At 37.2% G+C, this 17,176-nt stretch overlaps 1 protein-coding gene across 2 annotated transcripts; it reads right to left on the bottom strand.

Moving 5' to 3' along the window:
* Window positions 1–494: 494 nt before the first annotated feature.
* LOC308706482 (protein O-GlcNAcase) lies at window positions 495–17,099 on the bottom strand. 2 transcript variants are annotated; one of them, XM_081392162.1, is made up of 17 exons: window positions 16,799–17,099; window positions 14,787–14,838; window positions 10,982–11,079; window positions 9,854–9,984; window positions 9,488–9,659; window positions 9,178–9,276; window positions 8,167–8,436; window positions 7,815–7,901; window positions 5,779–6,197; window positions 5,373–5,547; window positions 5,062–5,118; window positions 4,273–4,358; window positions 3,999–4,103; window positions 3,817–3,908; window positions 2,642–2,837; window positions 2,358–2,514; window positions 504–2,273 (listed from the first exon to the last, which is right to left on the bottom strand). In XM_081392162.1, the coding sequence occupies exons 1-17, from the start codon at window positions 16,836–16,838 to the stop codon at window positions 2,137–2,139; spliced, it is 2,373 nt and encodes a 790-aa protein (XP_081248288.1). In that variant the 5' UTR covers window positions 16,839–17,099; the 3' UTR covers window positions 504–2,136. The 2 variants fall into 2 exon arrangements, with proteins under 2 accessions (XP_081248289.1, XP_081248288.1); XM_081392163.1 differs by lacking the exons at window positions 10,982–11,079; window positions 14,787–14,838; window positions 16,799–17,099 and adding an exon at window positions 10,367–10,800 and having other exon boundaries at window positions 495–2,273.
* Between the last annotated feature and the right edge of the window lie 77 nt (window positions 17,100–17,176).

The raw sequence follows: 17,176 nt of genomic DNA, 5'->3' as shown, positions 1-17,176 counted from the left end.
GAATGGATTAAATTGATCAAAAGTGACAGTAAAAACTTTTGCAATGTTTAAAAAAAAAAAATCATATAAATGTCTTACAATTCTTCAAAAATACTGAAAAAATGTATCACGGTTTCCACAAGAATATTAAGCAGCACTGTTTTTAATGATAATAATAATAATAAATATAACTGAAAGCAGCAATTATCAGGGTTCAAGCGTTTTAAGGCCTTTAAGCGCATTAGATCAGAGATGGAAAAAGACCATTTACAGCCAAAAGAAGCAATTTACTCAGGAAATATGTTTTTTTAAGCGTTTTAACAGTTATAGCGCCAGCTATGGTCCGATCTTGATAAAAGTTGGCATGCTTTCTTTAGAATCATATGCTGCATGTGCTCATCTAATTGAATCGAAATTTATATACATACTGTATATATACATATACATATATCAGATATGACTAAGGCAGTGAAATTAATATAATGTAAATATAGAACATACACATAAACAAAAGAGACATTTTTCCAGAAAGGAAAGATTTTAATGATGCTGTAAACACGTTTTATTCCATTATTACAAAACCTGCAGTTGTACTGTACCATAATCTTTAAAAACATTAAATGCAATCAATTTAACATTTAATATTACTACCTAAGCTTAGACCTTTCAGTGTACATATCACAATTCTGACATTAAAACCTGCAGAAATAGTAAAAGTGCTCTAAAAATGTAAAACTGGATGCCTTAAAGTTAGCATGCACAATCAAAAGTGTCTTTTACAATAAATGTACAAAAATACCAGAAACTATAGCAAAGCAAAACTCAAAATCATTGAGATTACATCAAAACAATATCAAATCAATTGAACAAAAAAGCAATTTAATTTATGTTTTTTTTATGATTGCCCATGGGGATTAAAGAAGGCTATTGGTTAAAGATCAGAAGGCATATTGTTGAACTTGTGGACGGACGTGCATACAATGAGTGAGCGACTGTGTGTATGTGTGTAAAAGGACAAAGTGAGATGGTTAGAGACAACAATTTTGCCTCAGAAAATTAGTGAGTGTGTGTGTGAGAAAGAGAGAGAATTCATTCAAAGGAAGAGCTATAAAAAGATACACCAAGATTCATCAATCTTGTAGCAGTGGCGGTCAGGGCTCCTTCAGCAAATTGGAGGAGCTATTATGTGTCTTCAAGAGTCTGCTTTGGGAGTATGTCCATGACTGGCTGGAGGGAAGATTGCTTGTGTGTGTGTGTGCTTGTGTGTGTGTGCGTACACTGAATACAAAAGAGAAATATTGTGCTTTTTGCTCCTACAGCCATCCACAGCTGCAACACAGAAACTTTCAATAAAAAAACAGCAAGTTTTATTACCTCCGAAAAGCAGAGCCAAAGGTTTGTGCGAAGACTGCGAACCAATAGGAGAGCTCCAGATGCACAGTGCAGTGAGAAAGCAAACAGAATGCTAATTAGTAAAGATGAAGCTGTAAACAAGTCATCACTATTAAATTATCATTTTGTCCCTTATGTTTTATTAGTACTGTTTTATCTGCCCCAGATTTGACCATGAAGCCTAAAGGCCTGTTCACACCAAGTTCAATGTGACTAAATTTCAGGAAATTATAAAATAATCACAAAAAGTGCCGACATACAATCTCTGATAATCCCACAACTACTATCAACTGTTTTGTTTTTCTTAGACCACATACCTATACCTACATTTCACTAAATTCCTGTCCTATTATTCAGTTTTGTGTTTTCTGTTAAATGTTTTCATACATTTTTACTGTGGCTTGCACTATTATAAATAAAATATTAACAAACTAAATATTTTCGCAATCTGTCCAATGCCAAATTTTAGTAAGTCTCTGAAAAGAGAATGTATCCAAACAATTTCAGAAAAGTCAGATCATCATAGTATGATATTTTTTGATCTGATCGTAGATTTGATTTTGGCATGCAGTATGCATTGTTTAATTCGATTATTTCCTGCCAAAATTCAGACCTGTGAATCGACCTTAACGCTTCACCAAGCACTTTCTAAACCCAGCCATTTTTCTAAGTACAACCATAACCACAGCTCTGGTCTCAAACATGGCAACATGTTGATCTAGAAACTTGATCAAAGAGTGGATCCTGTGTGTTTTGACTATTCGCTTATAACAGCCTCCCTAAAACGATGCCCTCTCTAGGTTGTGCTTCTCCACGGAGGATCTCCAGAAATCCCAACTTTGTCAGAAATTCCATCCGTAATCCATCTGTAGGCTGGACCTCGCAGAATACACCCTGTGAACCTGAGGAAGAAATACTCGGTTATCAGGGCTAATATCTTGTATAAAAGGCTGAAATGCTTCAAATTACAATCAGTGTTAGTGCACCGTTAGCTTTGAGGGCCGTTAGCAAGGCCGTGAGGAGACTACGACTGACGCTACAGTCCACCAGATCAGGAAGAGCCTCAAGCCTGAGCTGAGATGGGAAATGATACAGCAGTGAGTCTGGGTAGTCGTGTTCTTCGTGGAAAAACAGCAGCGCCTCCTAGGGTTTCAGGGAGGAGAAAGTGCAATTCAAACCATGTCAGGATTAGGTTACTACTTCACCATTTTAAAAGTACTGTGGTATAGTTGTGTCTCTGTGTAGCTTTGTGTTTAGCTATAACTCTGACCTTTGTTGCAGTGTGTCCACTGGCTCCATGGGGGCGTGAAGGGTATTTGTCCCTCATAGCAGGTAGCCAGGTGGCCTGACATCGTTTGGCAAAAGAGCGGAGATCCAGAATGCCCACAGCGCACCCACATACACCTAGTTCATCCTCCAGAACTAAGCTGTACTCTGGGCACAAGGCCAGAGACGCACCCAGACACCTAAAACACAAACACAAACAGGTTGATTTCAGGTTTCTCATATACCTCAACTGATTTTTTCAAAACTACTAAGAAATATATTAAGGCATTATGCTTGAGTGCAACAACCGTTTGTGGAAAAAGTTTGTGAAAGAAGTCTCTTATGCTCACCAAGGCTGCATTTGTTTGATCAAACAGTAAAACAATAAAATATCTGTTTTGTAGTTTAATATTTTTTTTTAATGTCATTTATATTTGCGATGCCAAAGCTGCATTTTCAGCAGCCATTACTCCAGTCTTCAGTGTCACTTGAAATATGATGTACATTATAAATGTCTTTGATGTCACTTTTGATCAATTTAATGCATCCTTGCTAAATAAAAGTATTCATTTATTTTATTTTTTTTAACCTTAGAGACCCCAAACGTTTTAAAATAAGAATGTATATACAGTGCAAAAAGTATTTAATAAAAGGGGGCAAATAATTGTTCCCAACGTGTTTTGGAGAAAAACATTTATTTCATAATGTGATTTCCCCCCCACTTTCAATTCTTTTACTTAAATGAAAGGTTAGATTTTTGCAATTTTTTTAAATAAAATATCAAAAGGATAAACATTGCAGATTTATTTTTTACAGCCATCTTTGATCATATTTACCAAGGAGGGAACATAATTATGACCAGCACTGTATTTGTTTTTATAAGTTAAAATAATTATATATTGTATTTTGATCAATGTAGTGTCATCATTTTCAAATACTTCAATCAAATAAATATTAAACATCAAATTAAATGGCTTATTTGTGTATTGTGATTCCTATTTATTTCAAAGTGGAAATGTGTTGATTTTAAACTTTTTTTTATCTCGGGAATCAGAGACTGCAATTATAGATAATAGATATAGTTTCTTAATTCTTACTCAGACGGAGGCATCTATTAAACATCAAAGATAACAGAACATTTTATATGTGGGTTGTGATATGCTTGAGAGCAATTCTTGCCTGTCCCCAATGAAGTCAGGATGGGAGATGGCAGCGTCCTGGCTCGCTTTACCCCTCTGATGCAACTGATGCACCATTCGGTACAGCTCTACCTAAAGTTTTGTGAAGAAAACAACAACGATAAGAGTCATAAATGTATAATGAGGTGCGAGTCAGTGGGTTAACAAGTATGCATGCGTCACCTTGTCTTTTTGCTGGAAAGGCCGAATGTTGTAAAGTCGAGAGGTGGGGAACAGAGGGGGAGGGTGACTGAATAACTCACTGATGGTCCCCACAGGCAGAAGCATCTGATTCACACCAACACCAGAGAAAGAAAGAAAAAAAACAAGAATGAGACAAGAAAAGATCAAGAGACTGTAAAAAAAACTACACCAAATGGATCTGGCAATTTATACTAATTTAATGAAATTCATAACTTTCTTTTTTAAACTGAATCATTAAATATGTCATTCCCACCTGCACCTCTCCAGACAGCCCCCCTTTAAACACCCATGGCTCCGCCTCCACACCATGTAGCTCCGCCCCTGAGGAAGCTCCGCACCCTGTCAACAATCTCAAAGCATCAATCATCAACAATATCAAAGCGTCAGTTTTTATGCATCAAGCTACTGTTCAATAGTTTGAGGTTAGTCAAATTGTGTTAATGTTTTTAAATGCATGAAGTCTCTGCATGTATTTGATAACAAAACAGAGTAAAAATATTAACATAGTGGAATATTATTAAAAATTTAAATATCAGTTTTCTCTTTTTTAAATATGTGAAAATGTAAAGTATTCCTGTGATGGCAGCCATTACTCCAGCCTTCATTCTGATTTGGTGCTCAAAAAACATTTTTTTTGTATTAATAATGCTGAAAACAGTTGCGTTGCTTAATATTTTTGTGGATTTGTGTGAAAATTCCAGGATTCTTTGAAGATTAGACAGTTCAAAAGAACAGCAAATATTTGAAAAACACATACTTTGTAACATTATAAATCTCTTTACTATCCTTTTTCATAAATTTAATGACTCCTTGCTGAATAAAAGTGTCTTATTAAAAAAATATTGAGCAAAAGATTCTTTCAAAAAAAGGTGTTACTGACCCCAAACTTTTAGTTTACAGTAGTAGCGCAAGAGAACACAACCAGTCAAAGATGACTTAAATTTCTGTATTTTCCTCACACAAAGCTAGTATATGGCTTCAGAAAACTATGCAGAAACTAATGTGCTACAGTATATACATTATGTGCATGTTTGACACTCACAGTGTAAGCAGTTTTTCCAAGAGTCTAGCGGAAAACCTTCACTCAGAATACGACCCTCTGTGAAAGGAAATATGCTTGTGAAAAGATGGGAGACGAGGGTGGGAAACTGGAGGGAAGGGGCGATCTACAGGACAAAACTTCAACGGTGATTCACGCTCAAAATACATCTACTTGTATCAAGTATCTATCTATCTTGCATCTACCACGCTCAAAGTTCATTTACTTCTCATTTATCACATGGTGGAAAAATACCTACATGAGAAGACAAGATCCTCTCTTCTTAATCATCCATTCAACAGTATCTCTCTCACCTAGCCAGCAGATGAAGGCCTTGGCCACCAGCAGGGTGTTTCTCAGGTCCCAGATGTAAGGGTAAAGGTCATAGAGAACAGCCCTATTGATGCTGTTCACAACAGCACTGTGCAGTATTGCCACATCATCACACACGGCCAGGAAACGGCCTGCACGGGCCCGCCAGTCCTCTACCTGAGAGAGAGCAAGAGAAACATTAACAACAGAAAACACAAAGTACAACACATTCCATATTAAATACAAATATTTAAATAAATAATTGGGGTTGTCGTGCACATTAAACACATATTATGAACTACATCCATGTTGAATCATTACTATAATTTCAGTAGCATTCACAAGCAGATCGAATGACATATGAATCAGTGGTGAATCGAAAATATTTAGTAAAAAGGATGTTTTCACCTTCTGTGGCGAGGCCTTCTTGCCGTTGCGGTTGACACTGACGCAGTGACAGTTGGCTTTGAGCCACGTGAGATCCTGCAGGAGATTCTGAGCGGGTGGCCCGTGTTCATGTGGCAGGTAGTACAGGCCAACCAGCAGCCGGACCTGGGCCTCGCTGAGAGGAGCCCTCCCAGAACACAATCCCCTTCTAGAGCTCTTTTCATGGCTGGTGCTCCTGGAGACCTGGTTCTCCACAGCTTTCAAATCATGGCTCATAGCCGGGTCTGCTGGGATTTCATCGCTAGCAAGTGCCCCTGTGCTCTGGGAAGAGGTTATGGGACATTTGGGCTGTGCTTCACATTGATTGTCTGAGCTATCGGAGGACTTTGATTTAACGGAGAGTTTTGAGAGCTTGGGGTCTGTTGGCCTCAACTGGCGTCCTAAAAGAAAAAAATCAAAAACTTGTGTGAAATAACTGGACTAAAAGATCCGATTCATGTCAGCAAAGAGATTCTTTGTGACCTGTGGACAGCATCGGGGGTTACGTATTTCAAGTAATGTGAGTTACGTAATCAGATTACTTTTTTCAAGTAACTAGTAAAGTAACGCATTACTTTTACATTTACAACAAAATATCAGCTACTTTTGTGAATAAGTAATGCAAGTTCCTTTGTTTTCCCATTTATTGACTGACAGCTCTCTTGTCTCCATGTTGAGAAAAATGATAAGTGCAGAGGCTTTGTGTGTAAACATGATGGTTATTATCGTTCTAGACTACATATGAGCAGGCATTTACTCATCTCACTTAAACAAAAAAAGATTCAGTATTCTTCAAAATGAATAAAATCAGTGAAATGCAAAATCAGAATACTACATAAACCTCGGCTCCAAAAATTAAACATGTTAAATAAAACAAATATTTTAATGCATTTGATCTCACTTTATTGACCGATGTACTTAATGCTGACTCATGCAAAAATGACTTTAGTTTTTATTTTTAAAGTAAGTGTTAAACTTACCACTCCTGTATCCTATTCTTCTGCAATCCAGAATGTCAGCACAGGTGAAAGGTTTGTTTGAGCTGTGCCCTCTACTGTACACATGTGAATTTGCATTTCCTTCAGCCTTTTTATTTTAATTTTGGTGTGAAAGGGCCTTTACATTTGTCCAAAAATATAACTTTTTTGTTATAAAAATCGAAGCCCAGCCTAGCTGAGAAAAAGTAACGCAACGCATTACTTTTCTTAAAAAGTAATTAAGTAACGCAATTAGTAACTTTCTAAGGGAGTTATTTTGTAATGCATTACTTTTCAAAGTAACTTTCCCCAACACTGCCTGTGGAGGACTAGGAGTGCCACTTAAAAATAAACTGAAGAAATCAATGATCAGTGTATTAATTCAAATATCAGTTGGTAACTAAAAGTAAAACTATTACGATTTTTTTTTTCGTTAATTAAAATTAAGCTGAAATCAAATAAAATTAGAAAAAAACTTTAATGACAATTAGAAATATTGATTTGGAAACTAGCTGAAATACATTGAAGTATTAAAATTACTAAAACTACATATACTTTAAAAAAATATATACATTAAAGCTAAATAGAAAAATATTAAAGCTAATTCAAAATATGTAAAAATACAATAATAGTATAATTTATTATAATTTTATTACATGAAGAAAAACTAAATAAATTAAATGTACATACATTTAAATGTAACAATTCATATTACAGTGATTTATTATTATAAAATATGTATTATTATTACATAATAATTTTTTATTTTTCACTTTTCTAGCATTTTTCAAATATTGCCAGTGGGTGGAGTCAGGCTCTGACCAGGGGTTTAGTTACCCTTTAATGGTAAAGTGATTTTTTAATTGAGCATTTTATTGTTACAATAACTACATCTTTAAACATGAATTGAACAGCTAAAAATGTATTCCTACTTGTGAATACATTTTAAAAGGTACAGTTTTTACAATTTCTATCCCAGTTGAATATGGGTGTAATAACTAATATAAGGGTGTAAAAACTGTGTAAGGGTGGATGTTGTACCAGGCTGTAGAGGAAGGCTGAGTTCCTTCATCCAGTCTTGCAGGGCGGCTGACAGCGCTCTATCCACACGATAGGCCTCTTCATCACCTACAGAGGTCAAACTGTGTCAGCAAGGAGCAGAATGTTCCTTTATACACTTTATTTGACTTTTTTACATTTATGCATTTGGCAGATGCTTTTGTCCAAAACAACTCTCCTTGCATTCAAGATATACATTTTATCATTTATGCATTCCCTGGGAATCAATCTCAAAGCCTTGACATTGCTTTTTTCATGCTATAATATTTGAGCTTCTCCCTGTTCTCATTCCTCTCTATCCTCCTTTACTCTGTGCGCCCCATTCTGCTCTCACCTTTCCCCTCTTCCTTCACTTCTTTATGCCAGCTTCCCAAGGTATGCAGAGGGATGAAGTTGGCTTCAAACTCGCAGTTTGGATTAAGCAGCAGACCCCTCAGATGAGACCTGAGTCCGGGGGGCCGGCCCTTAAAAGGCCCCAGGAAGACACGTCGGGAGTCATAATCATTAGCATGGAGGTTGTCCCAAATGAGTGGTGGCCGTCGAAGCACCATCTGAACCTCTGCTAATGATTCGGCACTCAGTTCCCGTGATATCACCTTATTTCCTACAGGAGAGTGAAGGACAAATATGTAATGTTATAAATGTGGTTTACGTTTATGTAACCAACGGAAATTAGCTATGTTTCCATCCACCTATTTTTATGCACATTTTGGGACATCGCATAAAACAATTATGGAATGCCAAGACATTTTTTTTATCCGATAAGAAGACTTGCACATAAACAATGATGGAAACAGAAACACATTTACTGAATAAATCCCCCGATGCGCAACAAAATACTTGCATGACTTTGCCTCAACAGAGGATGTGATTGAATAAATGGACCAGTGGACCTCATCGCACAGTGGATCTCATCGCACACATCTCAAATGTTGGGTTTGGTCATTCTGAAATGCATGAGCCAAAGTCTGCCATCAAAATGGTTGGCTGGAATTTCCTCCCAGAAGCTTCTCACATGATTGCATTCACAAACACCAGCCATCCGAACACAAGATAACATCACAGCGTTCATGGCGTAATGTCTGCGCGCTCTGAGACGCAAGTCATTTATGAAGTACAAAGAGCCACAGTGGCTTCCCCGATTACACCAACTTCTATTTTTATTGCATACTGTATATTTTGTGACAATTTTATTCTCTTGAACACATGGGATGGAAACGGTGCTTTATTCGCAAATGTTTTATGTGATATTCTAGTTTTGCATACAAGTTAAATTTGCAACTTTGGATGAAAACATAGCTATTGTGTGTGAATTTTTAAAGGACACACTACACATGTCTCTCACCGGTCCAGATGACAGAGATGCCAGGGAGAAGATCCTCCCCAATCATCAGCATGTAGGGAGACTTTGACACGCTAGGAGTGCACAGAGAACTACAGTACTCTAGAGAGAAAAGAAATAACAGCACAGTACTGTTTTATGGGAAGGAATGAGAGAAAAATGTAAGGAAAGACAGTGAGAATGTAGATGGGGTATTAAGACGAGAAAAGCAATATTTCTTTTCTTCTAAGGTATCATTAAGTAAATTTGTCACTCCATTAAAATGATTTTTGTCCTACTGAACTAAGCTTGATATATTTATGTATCGGCCTACCAGTGGGACAGAAAAGGAAGACAGGTGGTTCCCCCAGGAAACGGAAGATCTCATTGGCCACGGTGACCTGGGCGTGAGCGAATGAGGAAAAGGCCTCTGTATCTGACTGGCACATGGAGTGATCAATGTCATCAAATAGGAGGGCAAAAGCCTGACATCCCAGGTCTGACACCTAGTGGTGAAATTAAAGAGAACAAGTTCACATTCATGAACTTTACAAATGAGTCAAACAGCAAAACAATTGTGCAGATGCAAAAGTTGGAACAATATTAACATGAAATAAACTGTAAAAGTGTGTCTTTGATCACAACAAAGTGGGATAAAAATGAAAAGTTACCGAGGCAGAAAACAAGTGAGTTCGCTTACCTGTCTGAGTTTGCGTTTGAGTAGTGTGAGGTCACAAGAGCTGGAGAAGACGATGTCCTGACCCGGAGAAAGAGCGTATACAAACGTCAGACCCCTCGACTCTGCTTCACACACCAGAGCTTTCAACTGAGCTGGAGACAGTGAGAGAATGAGAATGTGAAAGGTTTCCGGGTGTGATATGGCCCTAAAAAAACTGTCATGGATAAAAGCTAGCATGTCAAATATGGCACCTTTATCATACTGGAATTGCACTATATTATTGCAATACTAATGATTCATTATTCATTACAATAAATAGATCAAGTTTTAGACAGGTTATGATATGAAACTACAGGTTACGATATGAAAGCCTACACTGTAAAAAATTATATGATCAATAAGTTATGAAAACATATGTTTTTATATTGCTTTAACTCAACAAAATAAGTTATTTTTTATAAGTTAAACAAGATTCAACTAATTTTTTAAAGTGGGTTTCACCCAAAAATGAAATTTCTGTCATTAATTACTCACCCTTGTGTCATTCCAAACCCGTAAGACCTTCATTCATCTTTGGAACACAAATTAAAGATATTTTTGATGAAATCCGAGAGGTTTCTGAACCAGCCATGCAGCAACACCACTGCACCTTTCAAGGCTCAGAAAGGTAGCAAAGACATCGTTAAAATAGTCCATGTGACTACAGTGGTTCAACCTTGATGTTATGAAGTGACAAGACTACTTTTTGTGTGCAAAAAATAAATAAATAAAAAAACGACTTTATTCAACATTTTCTTCTCGTCTGTGTCAGTCTCCTACGCTGCTGATCTAGTAAACACAGTCAAAGACTTTAAAGGGACTTAAACACAGTGCAGCTCATAATTGGCAAGCTCCAGCGTCAGCATCACACGCATGCATTGTGGTGCTCACATGAACAGCGTCGACCAATAATGAGCTGGCGTTCTGACGTAGAACCCAGAAGCGGGTTTGGAATGACATGAGGGTGAGTAATTAATACAGAAATTTCATTTTTGGGTGAACTAACCCTTTAAGTTGAAATAACTTAAACATCCAAGTTGATTGTACTTAAAACTTTTTTTTTTTACAGTGTAATAACAAAAGTACTGTAACCCCCATACTTCAACATACCCTCTTCCTCTGCTGAATAAACTTCCCTCCACAGTAACCTGTGCTTCAGATCATCTTTAGGACCATACAGATATGTGTTCAAACCCCACATCTGCATCCTGAAGGGGACAATGGGTGCATCATAATAAGAAAAATAATTTCAGAATTTAGAATGGATCATGTTTTAAGAATATTGTGTAAGAAGAGAGCAAGACACGACAGGGAGAAAGAGAGAGAGACAGGCAGAAAATAGAGACATGCCTCTCTTGATGATCTTGCATTATTAATGATCTTGCATAATTAATAATATAAGAGGTCACATTTCCTGCAGAGAATGAGTCTGAGTTTAAAAACAGCAAATGGTCGATTCCTTTGCAGAGAATTTTTTAACGGTCTGTCCCTCTATGAATTTCAATCTATCTGTAAAGAAAAATAATTTAACTGCAGTGCAATATTTTATTGTTATTTTTAGTACAACCATTTCAATACCATGCCAGTGACAATGTCCTCTAAACCAAAATTTGTAGGAAGATCATGATTACTTGATAAAGTTAATAATGGTTGATAATGGAACATCATGATTTAACTTGAACATTGAAGACCCAAGGGATAATGTTTCAATTAACTCCTTTTTATGATATGAAGGTCACATTAAAACTGGGGAACTTCTCACCATGCCTTCATTGTTTGTTTTTGCTATTTTTAATTGAATTATTTAACCAAATCTTAATAGTAAAATCTTTCATTCGAAAAAAACTGTCAATCTACACAATGGGCCCTATCATACACCCGGCGCAATGCGGCGCCAGGCGCGACGTAAGTGTTTTTGCTAGTTTCAGCCTGACACAATTATCTTTTTCACGTCCTGTGCCAAGTTGTTTAAATAGCAAATGTAATATGCACCTATAGGCGGGTCCACAACGCGCATACAATCTGCTTATTACACATAATGCACAGCAGCACACAAACTAGCCAAATATTACAAATAAAAGGATTACAATGTAAAAGACTCATATTGTGTACATAAAGATATGGTGGAATCCGGCTTGTCCCGTAGATAGTCTGCTTGCGCGACGAGATGATCCGTTTCCTAATACACTGGCAACTGGCTTTTAAAGGGAATAGGAAATGACACTCTGGTTTATTGCACGTTAAACCCAAAACACACCCTATACTCATTAAGAGAATAGGGACAACTATTTAAGACCATGCGCCGGGCGTGCCGACCAGTTTTCCCCTCGTTAAACTAGCAAAAGTGGATTTGGACACGACCTAAGTGCACTTGCGCCGTGCGCTTTACACCATGCGCTTAGATCGTTAAAATAGGGCCCAATGAGTGAAGAAATTGTTTAAAATTTTCCCTTAAAAAAATAAATAAAAAAATTTGTATGTAGTAACCAGCATGTCAGTGAGATGAAATATAAGATACTAAATGTGAAGAAAATAATGTTAAGTTAATTAAAAGAGTAATTAATGACAGAATTTTGGGGTGAACTAACCCTTTAATGTAAATTTCATAATCTAAAATATCAAATAAAAAAGTTAAAATATCAATATTTGAATGCATCATTTACAGTCAAGCCCTACATTTGCCAACATTATTAAAAACATATTATTTAATACTACTTACCAAACATAAAATGCCAGCTATTACATAAAATTGAAGACAAAGGAGTAGGCCATTTGTTTAAATGAAAATGTGAAAAGTGTTGTAAGAGAGTTTATTTTATAATTCTCAACAAGACAAGTAAAAAATTGAGATAAAACAAGGTTTCAATTTCACAATTTCATAAGTGTCTGTGTGTGTGTGTTTGTGTCCTCTCATGAGAAAAGCAGACTCCCTAAATAGACTGAGGCTGAGTAAGTGATTGTCTAAAATATTAAAGAATCTTCCCAAATGTTAACCTCAAGCAAACGTGTGTGTACAATCACACACACACACACACACACACACACACACACACACACACACACACACACACACACACACACACACAAAGCTAATTTTGGGTCTCTCCCTCTCCAACCTATTTAAAATGCTAATACACTGATAGAATCTATCCTTCTCTCATTTCTCATTTCATTCTCCCCCTCTTACCCCCCCCCCCTTCCTTTTTCTCCTATTTCTATTCCTTCATCTACTGCATCAGAACAATCGCTCCGCTCTCACTCAAGCGTGTAAAAGATCTCATCCCCCTTCTTTCACCTGCACTATTAATCTTTTCATCCAGGGCTGAGTTTGGACCAATGCTTGTGTGTGTGTGTGTGTGTGTGTGTGTGTGTGTGTGTGTGTGTGTGTGTGTGTGTGTGTGTGTGTGTGTGTGCGTGTGTGTGTGTGTGTGTGTGTGTGTGTGTGTGTGTTTGTGTGTGTGTGTATACCCTCTTGCTCATCTCCTTTCTTCCTGTGTGTCCAGATGGATTCCCATGCACCCTAATTTCTGTCACTGATCAGAACCACAACACAGATGTGAACATATATGTACACGGGCCAGTGTGAAAGAGTTTTGCGCCATTTGATGGAACTGTTGCTTGCCCTTCTAAATCAGTTATATTTTACATAGTAATCCATTGTTTAAAGATCTATGAAAATGTCATGTAATTATATAGCTGTGTTGCCATATAATATTCATATTCCCTTATATCAAAGAATAAGAAATGGGAAAGAATGAGTGAATCATATGCAATAAATCATAATTAATATTTTTTTTTTAAAGTTTAAGATCATAAGAAGCTGTACTAAGCTTAAAGGGAGGAGAACTTGAGTTCAGCAAAACAAACACAGATCTGCCAGTCCATGCCAGCTCACTGGGTAAAGTGTGAGTTTGTTCATAATGCAGCAGCAGAGAGAGAAAAACTGCTTTATGACTGAAGGGGAGCAGGGACTCAATACAGGACAGCATACAGTATACCTGTTTTAGATGCTGGTGTGTTGGTGTCACCATTAGGCCTATTAACTATACCTAAACCAAGAAGATTTCCTAGGTTAACCAGCTTGACCAATTCAGTTTTGCTGGAAAACATAATGGCTACCTGCTAGACCAGCACTAAACCAGATCAGAATAGAAAGATTGTCCTTTCAGCAGGGATACCATCTCTCTTGTTTACAATATGTCGTTTCTTTCTCTTTCATTAAACCACTGTATGACATTTATTATCCCATTAACTCAAAGACTCACTATATAACACAACAACAACAATAATTTTGATAATAAATTATTATTATCATCATCATCATCTTCAAATAATATATCAAATAACAAATGAGAAAGAATGAATCAAGCACAAGCAATTATTAATTTTTTTTTTAAATTAGAAAATAAAGTTTTAGAAAATAAAACCTAAAATAATAATATAATTTTCAAATAACTGTTTTATTATTATTATTATTAGCATCTTATTTCTATGTCTTGCTCTTTTTCTACTTCACCCTTTCTCTGATTCAAAGATGCAAGGGAAAATGGATTTGTTCCTTGCCATTGGTTTCATCATGGTGTATAAAGATGTGTGAAACTGTGGCTCAGTGGAGTCATGCTGGCACCAATGTCCAGCCATTAGTCATAAAAAGCCATTTGTCTCTCTGCCCACAGGCTTTTACACCTCTGCAACACACCAGCTGCTCTGTGCTGCCCCCTGGGCAGCCTTACCGCACTGCTCTGATACCACCATGTTACCAACATGATCCAAATCAATATTGCATATTACATTGTATAACCCCAGACTTATAATATGTAATATTTTGTGTTCTTTTAGTAATACAAGTGCATATAAAGAGCAATCTCATCATCCCATTTAACTGTGTGTGTGTAGTCACTGATCCAATACTCACCATTGAAATAGTACCTTCCTTTGTTCCATTGACCAGGGTCTCCCATAGAAACCTAAGGAGTAGAGTATATATATCACACATGCAGACACATACCTGATTTTTACTCCATTTACACAAGGCAGCATTTCATAACCGTCACAAATCTTCAGTACTTCTGTTCTTTTCCACCTCCTCTTCACTGCAACCCACTCAAAACAGGCAGGTTTTGGGCAGACTCTGAAATATGGGCTTGGCGCATCCATCCCATACTGGATGTTTATTTATATAATACCGGCCAGGGTCATCACCAGAGGTATGAGGCACTATTAAGCAAATAATCTGCATAGTTTTAAGGGTTGTCTGATGACTCATCACAAAGTTTATACATTTATTCCGCTATTTTTACAGTGTTTTCTGTACAACATTTCACAGAGACTGCCATGACAAAAGTCTTGGATTTGCTCTGAACACTCTTTCTGTCTAAGTGGGTAGTTCTTGGCCAGAATAAGCTGTGATGAGAAGCAGACCTTTTTGTGAAAACAGCCTCCATTGGTTTCTGCTTGCTTGTGCATTGATTGATTGTAATTCATGAAATAAAAGCATTTATAAAACTATGGTACATATCATTAAATACGCTACATCCATATCCACATTTTCACGCATCCATCCTCAATACCTCTACTGAGAGCTAATGAATACATTTTGAAAAATTCCAAAAACTTTTATAAGTTGTCACTGACAGTGTTTGGGATCACACATCATTATGTCGTTCTAGCATTCTATAGATTTTGCTGCATTAGGAAAGACAGTGGTTGGTTATAATTTATTATTCATGTTGGCTGCCATGCTGATGGAAAAACATACCACATATTTTCCTGCTTGATTTGCTTCAGTAATTATGAATATGAAGTGATTGGCCCTACTGGTATGTGAACAATACAGTAGCTTAACAGAAAATAATGATGTTAATGTTCATGATATCTTAATATCGAATGCCTTGTAGTCACATTAAACAGATTAGAGATGGGTAACGGAGGTCAGCTAGTGAGAGCTGTGCAGGTAAAACCTCACTCCCCTGATCTCAAGAGGCAGGCTAGCGGATGCAGTCTTTAGCGTAATTGTTAGCGTGCCCGCCTCCCATAGCGAGACCCAGATTCGAATCCCGCTCAAAGGGGGTAGAGTCAGACTAGTTACACAACAATATAAACAAGCAGTTGAAACTTGTTATATAGTATGTAGGCCTATCTCTATTCTTGGGTATATGTGTGCAAATGATGTTGGATATACTTAAATATCCAACTTTATACAGTATATAATCACATAGCTGAGATTTGCTGTATAATAGGCATCACTTTACGTAAGTGCACTGTGTGTAAATTAAGCTGGATTTACTCATAGTAGCCTAAAATGTAAAGTATCACTAGCTTTGATGTTATAGATCATAAAGTGTGACTCCCCTTTTCAGTTCCACTTTCTAGGTACAAGTTTGCAGCTGTAAAACATGTGGGTCAGTGAGAAAAAGCTACTGGAATCCCGCAGGGTTCTCTGGAGAGAAGAGACAAATTGCCCACCGAGCCAATAATGTGACACTGAGCTACAAACAAGAGTAAGGCCAATTAGGAGATATGCACAACATGCATGTGTGTGTGTGTGTGTGTGTGTGTGTGTGTGTGTGTGTGTGTGTGTGTGTGTGTGTGTGTGTGTGTGTGTGTGTGTGTGTGTGTGCGTTACGGTTTCTAGCCAGCTGCTTCCTATCACACTCCAGTATAAATATGGAAATAAATACCCAGGATGCTCCACGTCGGCTTAGTAAGATGAATTGCATTGCACTACTAGCCCATAAATGATAAATTGGTTATTTTAAAGGTTAATTATATGTGTCAGTATAGCGTGGTGCTTATTTTTCTTTCCGTAAACAATTGTAGTAAATAATGCTTCGAAGATAGTCACGTTAAACATGCATTTTTACGAATACATCTATATTTGTGGCTCCCTGACAAGCATTCAGAAAAATAATGTGTGCGTAAACTTACCCTCAACAACCCCGCATAAAAACTCGTGTCGTCCCTCCATCGTCGCTATGATTGTCTATCAGGATGCGGATTCAGTCTCTCCGGACTGAAGTCTTCAGCCGCGCATCCTCCCCTCCGACACACACAGAGCGCGTGAACTGAAACCGCAAGCCATGAAGAGAGAAAAGAATTGCGTTTTTTATTGCAGTTATGTGTTGTTGTTGTTTTCAATCTTCAAACATTGGAAAACTATCAAACGTGGACGTTTCTAGAGTAGGCTATGTGAGCTCGATTCTGCCTCCTGTCTATTCGCTCAGTGCGCTCTACGCATTGTTGCCAGATCTCTCAAGAGAAACAAGCAACCTGATTCCAATAATGGCAAGAAAGAAAGAAAGAAAG

This window comes from Scardinius erythrophthalmus (assembly GCF_964197995.2).
Source record: "Scardinius erythrophthalmus genome assembly, chromosome: 2".
Taxonomy (NCBI): domain Eukaryota; kingdom Metazoa; phylum Chordata; class Actinopteri; order Cypriniformes; family Leuciscidae; genus Scardinius; species Scardinius erythrophthalmus.
This window is presented reverse-complemented; position numbering and strand designations above follow the sequence as displayed.

Excerpts from the sequence above, each read along its gene's own strand:
- LOC308706482 (XM_081392162.1), bottom strand. The coding sequence starts at position 16,838 with ATGGAGGGACGACACGAGTTTTTATGCGGGGTTGTTGAGG. Across the intron at positions 9,660-9,853 it reads TCAAACGCAAACTCAGACAG|GTGTCAGACCTGGGATGTCA; the intron begins GTAAGCGAACTC and ends TTTCACCACTAG. Across the intron at positions 5,119-5,372 it reads GGCCTTCATCTGCTGGCTAG|AGGGTCGTATTCTGAGTGAA; the intron begins GTGAGAGAGATA and ends TTCCTTTCACAG.